The following is a 17,483-nucleotide window of genomic DNA, read 5'->3' as shown; positions in this document are numbered from 1 at the left end:
TTCTGAGCGCTGCACCGAGGTGAGGTTGTATGTCAAACAAAGGAAGAGAGTGTAGGAAAATAATTGCTAGAAAATCTTCAGGTTGCTGGTTCAATCTGCACTCAAACGAATCCACATTATATGGGTAAAAATATTCTTGAATTAGCCAAGTGCTTGTAGTGGCGTTTCTACTGTTGCTTTGCATTGTCAAAGAGAACAGCTTTATTTGAGGTACTGCAGGAATGCTCCTGCATTCTTAGTAAGGGAGGTGGTGGGTGAGGAGATAGTTCAGAAAAAGATAGTTGTTGAAAAGAAAATGATGTATTGTATTATAAACCACATTCTTAGCTCTAGCTTTAAGCCTTGCTTGCATGAAGCAACCAGTTGAGGTAGGAAAAAAAAGACAAGAATACAGATTTCAAAACAAAAGCAGTAAAATACATCACTCTTTATGGAACATTTAAATAGGTCTCGAGTGGATTTATTACATTAAATGAAGTGTATTTTTTGAGTTTGGTCTAATGTCAATTTGTTCAATTTACACACTGAAGATCAATAACTGGAATTAAAACAGACCTTCTTCTTATTGATCAGCATTGTGGTTTGTCCTGACAAAATAAATATGCCCAGGAGTAAAAAAAATCACTGTCTATTTGTACATTAGTTGCCCTGGAGCATAATTCAAGATTACAGTGACTGAAAAGTAGCCCAGAACCATAATGGACATTTAAATAGATAAAAATGAAACTGCAAATGCTGGAAATCAGAAATAAAGCAGGAAATGCTGAAAATGCAGTGCAAACATTTTTTATTTTTCAGATACGGATTGATCTTTTGCATTTCCAGCATCTTCTGTTTTTTATGACAACACTTTTATAACATCAGTCCATATTGCCAATAGTTAGAAGAGTATAATTGGGCTGCACATTTGTCTATCACACAAACACTTAACTTAGAGGGTTAAATTACTTCTCTGTATTCTCATTAAAATTAAAACAATATGAGACGATTAACTCAGTTTGATTTCTATGCTTTCAGCTTGTTCAAGCGGCCAGTGATAGTTAAGTGATGCACATGGTTCGCTTTTAAGCAAGGTCATTTCTGTTGTAGGATGTCAGTTTTATTAGCATACAAAAGTCACCAGTAATTAGTACCTTTACAAGCAAATTGTTTGTTGCCACAGCACTAATTTTTTTTACAGTACAAAAAGTTATGGCTTTAGTGCAAAACAATGTACGTCGAGGACAGAGGCTCCCCATCCATGCCACTTCTGAGTCACTACATCTTTGGCCGCCAGCCACTGATGAACTGTAACAGTTTCTTCATTTGCAGTTTGCTAAGTTTAAAATCCTCAGACAGTATGTCTTCGGTAAGTTGTACAAGTAAATTTCCATCAATTTTTTCAGCAACAAACAATGACACTACATCCTCAGATAGTCCGATAAATCTCAGGCACTTTGACACATCTTCTATGGAAAGCCCCGAAAGGTCAGCTGGTGGCTCCCAGGGTGACCCATCACCACATGAACGTGGTGCTAATTGTAGGTGCAGAGGAGAAGAAAAAGGATAAGAAAATATATCTCGTACACCTTTAACACAATTATGGTCTTCAGGTAGATTTGTTGAACACATCTGATGGTCATCCTCTGCCCCATCTATAGTTGAAGGCAAACATAGTGCTTCCAGGTCAACTAGTTCCTCATCACTTAGTTTCAGTGAAGGTGCAGGTAAGGTGGCGCATGATTGATTTTGCTGTGCATTGCTGTCTGCTAAAGATTTATCCTCATTGCTGTCTAATGAATAACAAGCAGATTTGGGACATCCGGCAAAAATAAAATTGAAGCCACTACCTTTGGACTGTTTCTCACCAAAAGTATTCATTGTATGCTTCTCACAGCCTTCACTGCATTCACAGTCAACAAACTGAAAGTGTATGGGCACATTGCTCTTTGGACCAGGAATCTTCTGACGAGGATAACTGTAGTAACTTCTGTGTTTGGCTCCAAACTCCCCGATATCTAGACCTTCAGCATCACCAGAGTGATGGCTTGGCCACGATGACCGATTTGACAGAACGTCCAATCTGGGGCTTTTGACGGGGGATTTAGTACCACTGTCCATAGCACCAAGTTTAATCCAGTTACAAGGGTAACAGGAAGCTGCGGCGTGTTGCTCATGTGTTGGAGGTATATCGCTTTCTGTGGCAAAACTGCAAAAGTTAAAGAAAATAATTTCAGTTGTTCAACAGTTCAGTAATTTATCTGTATGGCAGATTCCCTCCCCAAAATCAAACTAGTCAGGGGTCAACTCATTTCAAGTTTGCAGTAGTCACCCAACTTAAAAAGTGAACTTAACCCAAAATGCAATTATTAATAAAAACAAAGCTATTTAGACAATTTCACCAGTTTAACAAAACATAACATGTAGTGGTGAACTGTACTGTATTAATGAAAGACCCTGGAGTACCAATAGCTGCATTTTGGAAATGAAATTTAAAGAAAATAGGTGTGACAAGCTATCAATGCTTTTGATAAAATAAACAAGCGTAGGGAATGAGTTAATGAACCAAATTTCCATTAATAAAGATTCATTTTACCGATAAGATGGTGTAATCAATGAACCAGACTTAAGACTATGCAGACAGAGTTCCATGCATGTCACTACACATGGAAATACCAGTATTTGGAATGGAATATGCACTCTCTCCCTAGACAGATGAACCTTGCTTACTTAATTCTGGAGAGTATTTGGCACAGGTTGGCAAGAGCCACAGCTTGGGATCCCAAGAGGCGTGTTGGGATACTATTTGAAGTTTAGCTGATAAAACTACATAATTTGCCATTAAAAACAGTGTGGTAAGCTTCTTATCCAGCTAGGAGCACCCTACCCATTAGGGCTTTGGCTTGCAGGATCAACAGGAGCTGAGTGGGAAGAATCCTTGCTCCCAGTGACCAGTCTGCAACTCCATGTCCTGCCAGCTGGTCTGTTATCAGCAGTGCCCTGGCACTGGCACAAGAACCTATCTACTGACACCACCACAGAGGATTTATTTAATGCTAACATTATGGTGCCAACCTGTCACTTTGGAATCAGCTCAGCTCCTAGGAGACCATACTTACTTCCTGATCAGTTTCTAATGACAAAGCATAAAGCAAATGACAAAATATTTCAATTTAAAGAAGCCAGACCGAATGAGAAATATTACCCACTCTCCACCCTTGCACTCATTAATTTTGTGTACGAAAATACATACCCCTTAGTTTTTGGTCTCACCTGCAGGAATAGTTACATAGGGATTCTTACTGAGGTGAGCCTTTCCCTTATAGTGACAGCAACTGAAACAGTCCCTTTCTTCTAAACCTGCTTTTATGTTTTGGAAGGTAACAATAGGTAAACACCATTTTTAAAAAAATAAATTTTCACAGTAAAATATCTGCCCTTTGTTTTTGGTGAAAATCCATCAATAAAAAATTATTCTCTCCTTAATTTGATTGGCAAAACCCCAAATAAGAGATTTATTTTCACTATTCAGGATGGTGTGCACCCACCTGTTTCAAAGTATACCCAAGCACTGAGTTGTGCACATATGCAAGTTGTGCACATTAAACACTGTAAGCATGTATGTTTGTGGTTTTGCGCACATACACAACTGGATCTTTTAAAGACTCAAGAAGCTAAGTCTAATTCCTTGTTTTTCACCTTTAAACCCTTGTACGTTCTTGCTCCAACCTATCCTTGCAACCTTCTCAAACCCGCCTGCTTCCTCCACTCAGCAGGCATCAGCATCATGTTCCCCGCCCTATCCAACCCCACTATCGGCGGCCAGGTTTACAGTCTAACTGCCCCCACTTTCTAGAACTCCATCCTGGAGTCCCTTCAACTCACTCCTTCCCTCACCTCCTTCAAAGTCTGTTTCAAGACCTACCTCTTTGACTGTGTCTTTCCTTCATCCATCTTTCCTACCCCCATCTATCACAAATTTTCCTGCCCTCCAACTGTTTTGTTTCTTGATACCAAAAATAGACCAGTGGGGAAGAAAAAACGTTTTTTATTTGGGGGATTAAAAAAAGACTAATGGTCCTTAACAATATGTTAGTTAGTAACACAGCACTCTTGTACCTCAATATACTGTGCTACATGTGTAGGATTATGAAGAGAATTTTCCACAGGTGAAACTTGATCTCAGCCATGCTTCCATGTGGGGTTGTCGTAAAACAGGCCAAGAGCTGCCTACACGTAGGAAGGAAAAATTGAGGCAAACTGTGAACTTCTTTCTTTTCCTCTCCAGCATTACAGTAGCATTGACCTGGGGGCAGGTTATACACTGTCCTAGCCATTGGTGGGCTGCAATGTGGAGATCATCAACAAAAGAGAGAAAAGTACCTGAAACTCGTCTCACTTTTTTAAAAAAAACTTACAAAAAAAACACTGAAATTCAATTCAATGTAAAAGAACCGTCAACAGTAGTCTGGATAATGCAGTATATTTAAGCAATTAGGTTCAGATTTTATTTCACAGGATGATGTCACTCGGCGTTGGCTGTCCAGCAGCAGCCACACCAACTGCCCCATTCCCCACCGCACTCGCCAGCCAACCCGGACACAGACCCGGGGAGCCAACCTCTCCTCCCTTATCCCCATTCCCCACACCTCTGCTTCACAACCTGGACCCCCCTCCCCTCCCACACACCCTTCTGTCAACCGCTCCCTCCACATCGGACTACAAAATGTCCGCTCCCTCTGTAACAAAGCCCTGGTCATCAACGATCTCATCCTTGATGAGAGGGTTGACACCATGGCCTTAACGGAAACCTGGCTCACCCCAGGCGACACCTTCCCCCTCACGGAGGCCACACCACCCGGCTATACCTCCCCCCACATCCCTCGCCCCAACCGCCGTGGCGGTGGTGTAGCCCTTATCTCAAGGACACCACTTGCCCTATCCCCCTACTCCTCTCGCTCTTTCCCTCTTTCGAGCACCTCACCCTCTCCCACCCCTCCTTCGTCTCGCTCAAAATCCTCCTCCTCTACCGGCCCCCTAAAAGCTCTCCCACCTTCATCTCCGATATTTCGACACTCCTTACATCTCTCTGCCTCTGCTCTGATCGCCTCATCATCCTGGGCGACTTCAACCTGCACTTCACCCCCTCCTGCTCCATCTCCTCGGACTTCTCTTCCCTGCTCTCCTCGCTCAACCTCTCCCTCCACATCAACTCCCCCACTCACAGTCACGGCCACCCACTCGACTTGGTGATCACCCGGGGCCTCAGTGTCTCGGATGTCACTATCACCGACACGGCTGTCTCCGACCACCACTTCATCTCCTTCACCACCTCCACCCCCCTCCGCCAGGTGCGGGCCGCTGAACGCACCTACGTCAAATCTGGCCTAACGATCCACCGACGAATCTGGCTGGACCTCCTCAAAATCTACCGCTCCACTCTAGCCTCGGCCAAGTCGTCCTTCTACTCCAGGATAATCCTGGAAGCGAAGAACAACCCCAGGCTACTGTTTTCTACCACATCCAGACTCCTCCGTCCCCCCCACCAACCCGCGCAGGTCATCTCCTCCAACCTTCACTGCGAGGAGATGCTGGATTTCCTTGAATCCAAAATCAAGGGAATTCGCTCCGCGGTCACTACACCTCCAACATCCACCCACCCCCTCCCTCCCACACTCCGACTCCTACCCATCCTCCCCTACACACTTTCGTACCCGTTTCCCCACCCTCTGTCACCAAACTCATCCTATCCCTGAAACCCACCACCTGCTCCCTTGACCCCATCCCCACTCCACTCCTTATCTCCCAGCTCCACCTCCTTGCCCCACATATCACAGACATCGTCAACCTGTCCCTCTCCTCTGGCTCTGTTCCCATTCCCTTAAAAACTGCCACCATCACTCCCACCTCCCTTGATGCGTCGCAGCTATCAAGCTACCGGCCCATCTCCAACCTCCCCTTCCTGTCCAAGGTCCTGGAACGAGTTGTCGCCTCCCAGCTGCGCTCTTTCCTCTCCACCCATTCATTATTCGAACCCCTTCAGTCGGGTTTCCGTGCTGCCCATAGCACAGAAACTGCCCTGGTCAAGGTCACCAATGACATCCTGACCATCTGTGACCAGGGCTCCCTCTGCCTCCTCGTCCTCCTCGACCTATCGGCAGCATTCGATACGGTCGACCATGCTATCCTCCTCCACCGCTTGTCCTCCCACCTCAACCTTCAAGGCCCTGTCCTTGAGTGGTTTAGGTCGTACCTCTCCCACCGTCTTCACTTTGTTACCACGAATGGCTTTTCCTCCACCCCGCACTGTCTCGTGCGGTGTCCCTCAGGGCTCTGTCCTCGGTCCCCTCCTCTTCACCCTCTATATGCTCCCCCTTGGTGACATCATCCGCAGACATGGGGTTAACTTCCACATGTATGCGGATGACACCCAACTCTACCTTTCCTCCTCTACCCTCAACTCCACGACCACCGATGTCCTGACAGCTGCCTGTCCGACATCGAGTCCTGGACGAGAGACAACTTTCTTCAGCTCAACGTGCGTAAAACTGAGGCCCTCCTGATTGGCTCACGTCAGCGCCTCCGCACCTCAGGCGCTGACACCATCAGCATCCAAGGCTGCACTCTCCACCTCTCAAAGCCAGTCAGGAACCTCGGCGTTCTGTTCGACCCTGAGTTGTCCTTTCTCCCTCTTATCCGCGCCACAACTGGCACCGCCTTCCATCACCTCCGGAATGTCGCCAGACTACGGCACTACCTCACCCCTCACGCTGCTGAAACTCTGGTCCACGCCTTCATCACCTCAAGGCTGGACTATGGGAACTCTCTCCTCGCCGGCCTTCCCGCCACCTCCCTCCACAAGCTGCAGGTCATTCAGAACTCTGCAGCTCGTGTACTGTCCCGCACCAGGCTTCGGGACCACATCACTCCCACCCTCGCTCGCCTCCACTGGCTCCCCATCCCCCAGAGGATCGAATTCAAGATCCTCATCCTCACCTACAAGGCCATTCACGGCCTCGCTCCCTCCTACCTCTCCGACCTACTATCCCCCTACCTACCTGCCCGTACCCTCCGTTCCTCTGGCTCCGGTCTGCTCCACATCCCCCGCCCCAACCACCCTACCATCGGTGGCCGGGCCTTCAGCCTCTCAGCCCCCAGGCTCTGGAACTCTATCCCCCAGTGCCTTCGCCTTGCTCCCTCCCTTCCTCCCCTCACCCTGACCATTTCCCCCCTGCACGGGTCCTGACCCAACTGTACAGCGCCTTGGGACGTCCTCCCGACGTGAAAGGCGCTCTATAAATGGAATCTTGTTGTTGTTGTTGTCACAGTACATTCTCAAAAGAGTTTGATAAGCGGAGCTTTTTTGTGTTTAGAATAATGAGTAATGTTTTAAACAAACCATTAGACAGATTAACGTTTTATTCACATAAGCTTACTTGTACACTAAATAACACTGCCGTACTTTTCCCCACATAAATCCCTCAAATTGCATTGACTGAAATCTGTAACCTTTCAAACTTGCTTGTTTTTCCAAGTTCAAAGCTTAGAAACAGGAAATTACTCTCATGTGGAAGGGAGGATGCAATCACATTACTGTAGTTCACAAAGTAAGCTCCATATTAGATCATATGATCTTGAATATATTTTGAAATACTTTCTCTCCCAGCCCCCACTCAGTCAGCTTTCAAACCCCTTGCCCAAAGATGAGAAAATATTATGAAACGCTGTCAAGTTGCTAGATGGCAAAATACACCGGGTACTAGTTCCTTACATGTTATGCAATCCAGAAGAATAATAAGATAGAGTGGGACTAGGAGAACGCGCCTGCTGGCGTATTTGTCGAGGAGGAATGGAGGGACTAAGTGATGATGGTTTGGTATTCCGTGGGGGCACTGGCGGGGTATTCAGAAGCCTGCATTCTTCCTTTACCTGAAAAGAAACACACACTGAATAAATGCTTAACGTTTATGTATTTTCAAAATGTAGAAGATGTTACAGACTAAATTAAACACTGATAAAAATAAATAGCAACATTAAATAAAAGACATTTTGAGCAGCTTGACATTGTAGAGAAATCTGTGGCACTATTACCACTGTAGAGAAATGTCTAACTGAAGCTGAAACTGCCAAATTTTCCATTATATATATGTGTACTAAATCACACGCTTTCTCATTACTCATGATTGCACAACTTTCTCAAAGTACTTTATACCTTCAGTCAGCAAATGAAGTATTCCGTAAAATAGTTTCACATCGATGCATTTTGAGTCCATAAACTGCTCGACTTCAAATACTTTGGAACAAAGTACAGCTGAGTAACAATACAGCATGAGATCACCAATACACAAGCTTCAATGTGGGTTCACATCAGCAGGTAAAACGAGAAAGAACCAAACATAGGCAGATGCTTCTCCCACAGGAAGTCATCCCTGGACTACTCTATTGGATTCTTAGAGGGTATTTTCAAATCATCATTGCCAGTGGCTTGATGTAGTTTGCCCATCTGCAAATGGGTCTGATTGGAATGCAGAGACATTTAGAGAAAGTCATTTAGCCACACGACAAAATAAGAACTAGGGATTCTAAAGGGTTATTATAACTGAAAAATCAGCTAAACCTTTCAATATTCTAGGCTTGGGGATTCTCGGGAATTTACAGTACTTCTGACAGAACCTAATCAACTTAAGTTTCCTGTGGAAGAAGGTTACATATATGTCACCTTAATTTAAACCTCCATTTAAAGTCAAGTGAAGATAACAAGCTTATCATGGCCAAAAAAAAACAATTGCAACAGTGAGTACATACTAATAAAGGGCCTAATTTTGTTTGATGTTCTCCAATTGATGATACACAGATGAGAGTCTGCAGCCCTTTTCAGATCACTAACTTAATAATAATCCTTGCATTTGATATAGCACTTTTCACGTCTTCTAGACGTCTCAAAGAATTACACTTACACTTCACAGAATATAGTGTAAAGTGAATTGACTGTATATTTTTGTGGGCGAAAGTAGTAGCCAATTGCGCACAGCTTTGTCCCACAAACAGTCGTAGATTAAAAATGACCAATTTATTATTGTTTTGTTTTGGAGGGATTATTACTTACTTATCAAGAATGACATTAGGCATAGTTTTAGAATGGGGGGGGGCGAAGATTTTTTAAAAAAAAGAGATCAGATTGCATCCGATAGATTTGTATCCTGACGCCTGATACGTAAATCTAAACAATCTCTATACTATATATGGAATTACTGCTATGTATGTACAAAGAGAGGAAGCACGTCACTCTGCAAAATTCAGTCCACCAACTTTTTCCAAGTTTCTCCTCACTGCCATAATTCTCTCTACCACTGGTCTGGCCTATTCTTATTGGGCACTAGTTACCCTCCAGTAAAAGTGGCCAATGTTCATGTACAAAGCTTGGTCGTGAATATTGGCAGGCCACTTGACTAGAGAGCTTCACCGCTGTATCTGCCCTCTCCTCACCTGGATGCCACACACGGGCCTATTAGAGGGGACTGTAAAGTGACCAGAAACAAGAACCTTGACTGGTTTTCCCCTCCTTAATTTGGAGAACACCATGGTCAATTTAGTTTTCCCATGCAACCGCAACCGATACCAACAACGTCAGCACAGTCCCAGAGTCGGACCAGAAAGTACCTGGTATATATAGATGTGCTTTCTAAACTGCTTCTAGCAAGTTGGTGAGAAAACAGAATTGTCAAGGACTGGAAGCAAATTGCTTCCCTCTCTCGCCTGAGAAGTAGTTTGTCTGGTTGAGTCTTGGGAAAGAAAGAGGGAAATTAGAAACATTTAAGACCTGGACAAAAAGAGCATTTGAGATACCTCATTGGAATATCAATTTGTGACTGTAATCACTAAGTTACAAGGTCTAGCACTTTAGTATCTTATCACTTCAGATGAAGGGCAACTTCTAATCACCTAGTTTCGGGGTGGGGGGTTGTTGTAAGTAAACAGGAGAGCAATTGTTCTATACAATATGAAGAGATCACTGAGAATAGCAAATACGTCACAACAAAAAACACAAGATCAAAGGTTTCAAATCTCCACTTTCTTTTTAGAAATAACCATGTAGTGCAAGCACTTCAGTGAAAACAAACATGGAAAAGTTAGTACGAGCCAAAAGTCAGGCCTTTTTGTATGAGTAGATTTGAGAAGCAACTACAGTAGATTTCTGGAGAGTGAAGGAGATAGAGAGGGGTCAGAATGGGGGGGAATAGATGGTACGAAGAAGGATAGATGAGAAGGTGGTAAAAATAGAGAAAGTACTACAAAGATAAAAAGGAATCCAAGAGCAGACACCTACAAGGTTGTCATACACATGTGTCCGAGGAAAGCTGACTCCTATCTCTTCTCTAAGCTTTAGCATACTGTACAACTCTAGTGTAAAATATTTAGTGTTTTCATTCCTCCCCATGTTCCCCTCTTATGTTTTTGGAAGGACATCCGTATTATTCCAAAACAAATCAGCTTCAAACTCCTGAAACTGCAGATCCTAAACTCAAGCAGTAGATGGCAAACACAAGCTAGGCTAACAGCTCTGGATATTAATTTTCTCTGAAGGAATGAATATGCCCGTCATTTGCTCTGCATTTCCTGCTAGAACTCATATTTGAGCCAGTATCTTACACGTTTCAGCCAATCAGAGTATCAAAATGCTCCATCTATAGATTTAAAATACATATGCTCTAGAAGGTAAAAACAAAACTGGACAATCTTTAGATTGCCCAGAACAAAATAATAATAAAACAAGCACTTAAAGCAGTTACTGAGCTTTTCAAACCCACTGATCAACATAATTCTTCGTAAACACATTAAATTATTTGTCTAACTGAAAAGATAGACAAATTCTCTGAATTTTAAATCTTTCATTAATGAACCACATTGGTTACACCACTGCATTTGTTGATTTTCCGTGTATTATCGAATTATAGAATGTTACAGCTATTCAACCTGTAAAGTCTGCACTCATGTTTTTCCTCCACATGAGCCACCTAATCTAATCCTACTCGCCTGTTCCCTCCCCAATATCCATTAATATTCCTAATTTTTAAGCATCCATCTAATTGCCTTTTAACATAATTTGTTTACTCTACCTCAACATCTGGGTATGTATGCGTTTCAATCAATTTGAACAGCAAATCAAAATGATGTTATGAAATTAAGAAATACAAAATTAAATCCAAATACAAAAAATTAAAATAAGGGCAAAATCTAGCAACATTTAATTTACAAAATGAGTGTACTTTAGGTAATTTTAAAACTTTTTAGATGTTGATACTTTTCCTACCATTTAGAAAGAACACATGGTTAATTTACAAGCCAAAATTCTGCGAAATGTTCTAGTAAAAGCAGCCAAGTTCATGCAGACATCCTAACAAGGAAGCGCTGTGGGAAAGTAACCATCAAGGGCATTTCAAATTTCAGTGGAAAAACATGTACTACAGCAGGTTTTGCCACTGCAACATTGACAAGATTTATCAAGTTTTTAAAAATGTTACCTTCAACACTTATATAAGCATATTAGCAAGTTTCAATTACTCACAGCTTCAGACTTTGGAGGCACTGGTGGCGGAGGTAGAGAAATATCAGATGGCGATTTAACTGTGGACAAAGAACCTTGAGTAGAAAGGGTCGAAGATACGGCGCATTTGGAGTGGATGGAACCTTTCTGACAACCAGATTTCATTCTCTCTCCTGAAGAACAGTAAAGATCTTGCCCATATCGTCTCCAGGTTCCCTGATCTAACCAGAGTTCTTCATAAGGAAGATCTGAACGTGACTGGGTTCCAGCAGATTCTTCAGTTACTTCAGGCAAGAGATAATCACTCGCACTGTCTCCGGAGTCCTGTAATGTAAGGGTTTCATGAGAAAAAAGGGTCCACTCACTGCTAGGATCTCTACAGCCATGGAGATTCACTTCACTATTGCCGTGCAAATTGTTACCATAAACACATACTGAAAGTCGATGGAAAGACTGTGTAAGTTCTTCACGAGCATAACTAAGGGAGTTTGGAATGTGACTGTGCCCAGTACATCTGTTTCTCTTTGGGCTCTTACAATCTTCACTCCAATCAGTCTTCACGTCCCGAACAGCTCGTGAATATTCATCAATATCAAACTGTTCCTGGCAAATGTTGAACCAGGACTGAATTGTGCTCTCGTACCATGTCTCTCCTTGAATGAGGCCTTCAGGGAGGGTAAACTTTGGCACAACTAAATGAAGCGGAAAATGCATTGGAATCATTTTGTTATTCCGAAGTAAACAGCACACCACAACAGTTTTAGTTTGGATATTAACAAACTTGTAGCGATGGCCCTCCCGGATGAGGTGTAGATCATAGGGATTTCGTGGGGGGGCGGACGGCACCGTAACATTCACTGGTAATCTAGTCTTTTCAACAATGTTACGAATAGTATGTTCACCCTCCTGCATCTGTATTTCCAGGGGGCTGCGTGTGCTGAATCGACCTTTGCATTGGAAAGGAAGACTAATGCTTTCATTGGTCCTGTGATTCATACATATTAGGCAGGGCATCTTGCCTCGTCCCAACTTGTTGATCGAGTTCAATTTCCCAATTTTTTTAAAGATAGTGTTAAGTCTCGACTTTTCCTTTGATGTTTTTGCATAAAGGATTTCTGCTTGTCCCATGAGAGTAAGCTCATCCCCAGTGCTGAGAGTGATGTTGTACACCTCTGTGTCTTCATTGCATTCCCCTGACGCTACCTAGGAAGAAAAGAGGGTTTTTGTGAACCATATCAAAAAAGATTACATTTAAAGTCAACGTCTCCAATGGTTTTGAAGATTCCAGTCAAGACAATTTACCAAGTTGAGTGGCACCACACAAAAATCCAATCTGACACAATTTCACAACCAAACAATTTCATGCCAAGGAATCTGAATTTAATGGAAAGTTGGGACATTTACAGTCACCCATGAAATAAATACCTTCACATCTATTACAGCAATTTCTAAGTGATGACAAAATACAAAACTTATTTTATTTTGACATACTTAGAACTGGGTTTTCTAACTGGCCAATGGTCATGTGTGGTATTTCATGTACATGAACACACGGGATTACCACAAGTGTGAAATACCAAACAATCCTTGTGTGCATGCATATTTAAACAGCCTGTACATGCATGTTTCCTATTACTTGCTGAAATTGTTAAAGTTGTAACCGCAGATTTTACATTTATAAACTCACCAGAAGCAGCAAATAGTTTGGGGGAGGGAGGAGAGGGGGAAGAGACTGGTTGCACTAAAAGTACACCATATTCACAGCTACCTAGTGCTCTATGTTGTTATGAGTTCCTTGGAAAGATTTCAGACAAACAAAAATAAAGCTAGGAAATGTGTGAAGACACTGTAATCAACTCACCTTCCAAAACCAAAAAGGCCATTGCAAGGATATCACATAGGATCAAACCAGCAGACTAAATCTTACTGTTTCATCTCCAAAAGAGCATCCATTTTTGTGGTTAGAAAAAAATTAAAGAAGGCTAGTTTTACCAACATCTTCTACATCTAAAAATACATAGAGCCTGCTTTGCAATTATCTAGCTGGAGTGGGGGCTGGGAGAAATCCAGAACAGGCTATTCCAGGAATTCAGTTGATTCAAAAATTTTCCGCAAGCCCCTGGTATCCATCCCATTACCTTTTCTCTTACTAAACAAATGTAAAACTGAATAGTGGACATGAAATAACCCATTTGAGGCAGATTTTGCAGATGTGAACCCACCTCTTACTATATTCCTATACTACTGAACCACATGATACCAGATTGTAACTACTGAACGCCACCTGTTTGGATTTTATTGTATGACAATAATTTAGGAAAAGGTGACCTGATAAGCACAACACTATCCAAGGTCAATTCTGACAGTTATATTATGTAGGTGATAATCTTCTCGGGATCTCTTTCAGCTCTTCTTCCATTCATTGCTGTTCTCACTCACCCTCAAATAGATTGACACTAACACTGACTCTTTGAAGATAAGAAGGCAAGTTTATTCTTAAGTGAATTTCAAAGATTATGCTGTTAATATGCAATATAAAGCATGAAAATACATGCCTCTGTTTACCTAGCAGTAAGGGGAACCCGATTGTTAAGTCGATTGGCTGATCGCTTTTCTGAGGTAATAATCCTTTTAAAAAATTATAATTTGGTCACTCAATCCACTTTACAGTATATTCTGTGAAGCGCTTTGAGATGTCTCGATGATGAGATAAGGCGCTACATCATATGTAAGGATTATTATTGTTATGATGGACGGCCATGTAATGCCAAATTAAGTTGCTATGGAGACAGAGGCTGATGCACACAGCAGTATAGAGGCAAGAAGGATAAAAAAAAACTGCTGAATTTCTTCAACTCATTAAGGTCATCTTTTGATAAGGCCATGACACTGAGGATATGAAAGGTTTACTGTAATGACCATAACTTAGTCTGTTGTCAGAAAGAGGCCAGGCTCCATGTCAGTTTCCTGTGGGAGCAACACATATTTTAGTCCTGTCAAAATAATCCTAATCGTTTCCTGAATCAATGTAGGAAACTATTAGACGTTTCCTATTACACTGCACCAAAGTGACATATATAGTTGCTCTACATTTTAATTTGAAGTTCAGAGGATAAGGGTTGATTGATGATCTCTTGGGATTAGATTTCTGTGGCACAACCTGTCAACAAGGCCAACTTTATGTTCAAATTGCGGTTTGCAGACTTTCTTCCTTCTCACCTCTTTGATGCTGTGTACATCAGTCTTTTCTTTATAATAACTTCATCTGGTACTACATGGCTGCCAATCAGGTCTTAACATTTGCATACCAAATAAAGGGACACACAAACCAAATAGCCCAATTTCATCCTCTCAATGTAAACTGATAGCTCTCTATTCACTGATAAGCCTTGGGTTCAGAAAGCAGTTTAATCGAAACAGGGTTTTGGACCCATTTCTGCTATATTTAGTATATGTCTCATGCGCTTAGATATTAAAACTATAAATGTCCAGTCATGTAGAGATTCTGTACATAAACATATCTGTTCTGGTAATTACTAATTGCAGGATTGATCACAAAAAAATGGGTTCAATAAACTTATATATACAGGCGCTGACCCCATAAACTTGAATGGATGCTCACTCTACTTTACTGAGTCGGTGTCATGTTCTGAGTACAAGCAGGCCAAGATGAAGTATTCACTGGAGTTTTGTAAAGGTCAGCAATTTGAACAAGCGCTTCCAAAGTCAATTAATAACCACTGTCAATTGTAAGAAGGCAACTGCACTCCAAACGTTCACTCTCAATAGAAAGTACAGTTGAGCACTGGTTATCTGCACACCAATTCAACCATGCACACATGGGTCACTGACATGGTATTTGAATGTCAGGTTGTGATGCTGGCAGAAAATAATCTTGTATGCACATTGCAAAGTTGCGCAGTTACTAAAGATGCAATCTAGTTACTGAGTGGCTTTGAGCAACTGCACATCTGTGTAACAGGTTTTTCTTCTACAGAGCAAATGTCAGTCCTACAAAGATAAGTCTTACACAGCACTTTTAAAGAATTAGAGTCAGAAAAAGAGAAAATTCAAAGAGAGAGACTCAGAGGCGTGGAAAGAAACTCAAGAGAGAGTGAGAGACTTAGAGAATGAGGAGCTGGCAGTGTGGAACTACAGCAACAGTAACATTCCTGATGAAACTATTTATAGTTATCACTGAAGCCCATTTAGATTTTGTCTGGTAACCAATTAATCTCACTGCTTATCCACAACGAGTTTCGTCCCAATTAATATGGATAATCGAGTCTCTTTCGGCTGTTATGTTAACTATATTTGGAAACACTGAACAGACTGATCACACCCAACAACTGTCCAAAACTAGTTGTTAAACTGGTTTGATTGTATAAGAACAGAAAAGGCTAATGGTATTTCACAATAACTCACGATTAGCCCAGGGGGTCCAATTAATGCAGAACACTTACATATATTTTTATTCCACAATGCAGGAATGTTCCATTAATGCACTACAGACTGTCTTTCAGATCAGCTCCTCACATTAGTGTGCCACATAACTGAGTGTCAGTTCAATGCTGTTGAGATTCCAAAATAATGATAGCGACATTATATAAAAACCCAGTAATAATAATTCCTGTGTTTGATACAGCACCTTTCAAACACTGGACATCTCAAAGCACTTCACAAGATTATTGTAAAGTGTAGTAAATTGTATTTTGCAGGCAAACATGGCAGCCAATTTGCACGTAGCCATGTCCCACCAACAGCTAAGAAGTGATTCTTTATCTGGATGAATTGGTGCAGGCTTGTACATGCCACAGCACACGCAAATGTTTTAATTGGGTAGCTTTGGCTATATAATGTTTTACCTAAATATTGTTTATACCTCTTGCCTTCTTCAAACATTTTCGCCTAAAACTATCAATGAAGGTCACTCAAAATTATTCATTCGTAGACTTTTACTTCCTCCTGTAGAGAGATTTGCTCTTGTATTGCTTAGTTAAGACCTTATTCTGCACAACAAAACAACAAGTGAGAACCACAGGAACAAAGCAACAGTAATTTAATGATAAAGGAGTCTGAACACTAGTTTTGAACACTAACATAGCTGATTAACACCTCAATGAAATACACTATCCTACTTCTGAAATTCTCAAAATAACTAATTTTCTAACACATAATAAATTAGCCAATTTCTTTCGATACCGATTTAAAGTGAAAAGGAACGCCACTAAATTTACTGAAGTTAATCAATAAACCTACTGGATTCTAGGATTTGGGATTTTTCAGCAAAGTTCCCAATGAATTAAGGACTGCTGAAGGCAATTTCAAGACCTAACTACTTTGGAGTTTTGCTTGCTATATTGGCAGTTAGACTATATGCTGAACCTCCTAGTTGCATTTCCCAGCCTTTTTTCACTAAACTCAGTCAGGCTGTTATTTTTAAGCACCTTGTGCAAAGATCACAACATTACAAGTTCAGCTTTTTGTCATACTGGAACTAACAGACTGATGTTTATACAATGGTTTGTTACTGAATCGTGCAGGTGTTCACATAGAACAAGCATGCTCTAAATTCTAACCTTAACATTGAATGTTATTTCCTCCATGACGTACACTCGCTCAGGGAATGCCTTTGCCACCTCTTCCACACTGCTGAAATATTGAACGGGCTCCTTGATATCTCGGTCTTGTTCCAGTAGCTTAAACTGTCCTGAAATTGACAAACAGAGAACAACTCAGACACGTTCAACAGCTTTAAGGAGGTATTCTTTCCCTGCTCCCATTTATGCTTGTGTATGTGTATTTCTTATCATACACATTAATACTTACACTCAACAAAATAAAAAAATAAATAAAATCAGCACTGCCTTATACTGTTCCTTCAGAACGAGATCCATCTTATTGGAAGCAAAGCTTTAGCTGATTTTAAACACCGAGTTTAAGGATCAGTGTTAGCAAA

At 41.6% G+C, this 17,483-nt stretch overlaps 1 protein-coding gene across 1 annotated transcript in view; it reads right to left on the bottom strand.

The window, feature by feature from the left end:
• Positions 1 to 777: 777 nt before the first annotated feature.
• garem (GRB2 associated, regulator of MAPK1) overlaps positions 778 to 17,483 on the bottom strand; it is a 52,955-nt gene continuing 36,249 nt past the window's right edge. Inside the window, exons 3-6 of the mRNA XM_007887965.2 lie at positions 17,104 to 17,234; positions 11,546 to 12,727; positions 7,751 to 7,908; positions 778 to 2,188 (exon numbers count right to left, since the gene is read on the bottom strand). Coding sequence (XP_007886156.1) covers positions 1,258 to 2,188; positions 7,751 to 7,908; positions 11,546 to 12,727; positions 17,104 to 17,234 — 2,402 coding nt within the window. The 3' untranslated portion in view covers positions 778 to 1,257. The remainder of the gene's footprint in view (positions 2,189 to 7,750; positions 7,909 to 11,545; positions 12,728 to 17,103; positions 17,235 to 17,483) is intronic.

The sequence above is a fragment of the Callorhinchus milii genome, unplaced genomic scaffold (assembly GCF_018977255.1).
Source record: "Callorhinchus milii isolate IMCB2004 unplaced genomic scaffold, IMCB_Cmil_1.0 Scaffold2, whole genome shotgun sequence".
Lineage (NCBI taxonomy): Eukaryota > Metazoa > Chordata > Chondrichthyes > Chimaeriformes > Callorhinchidae > Callorhinchus > Callorhinchus milii.
Note: the sequence above shows the minus strand (reverse complement) of the source record. Positions and strands in the feature narration are given on the sequence as shown.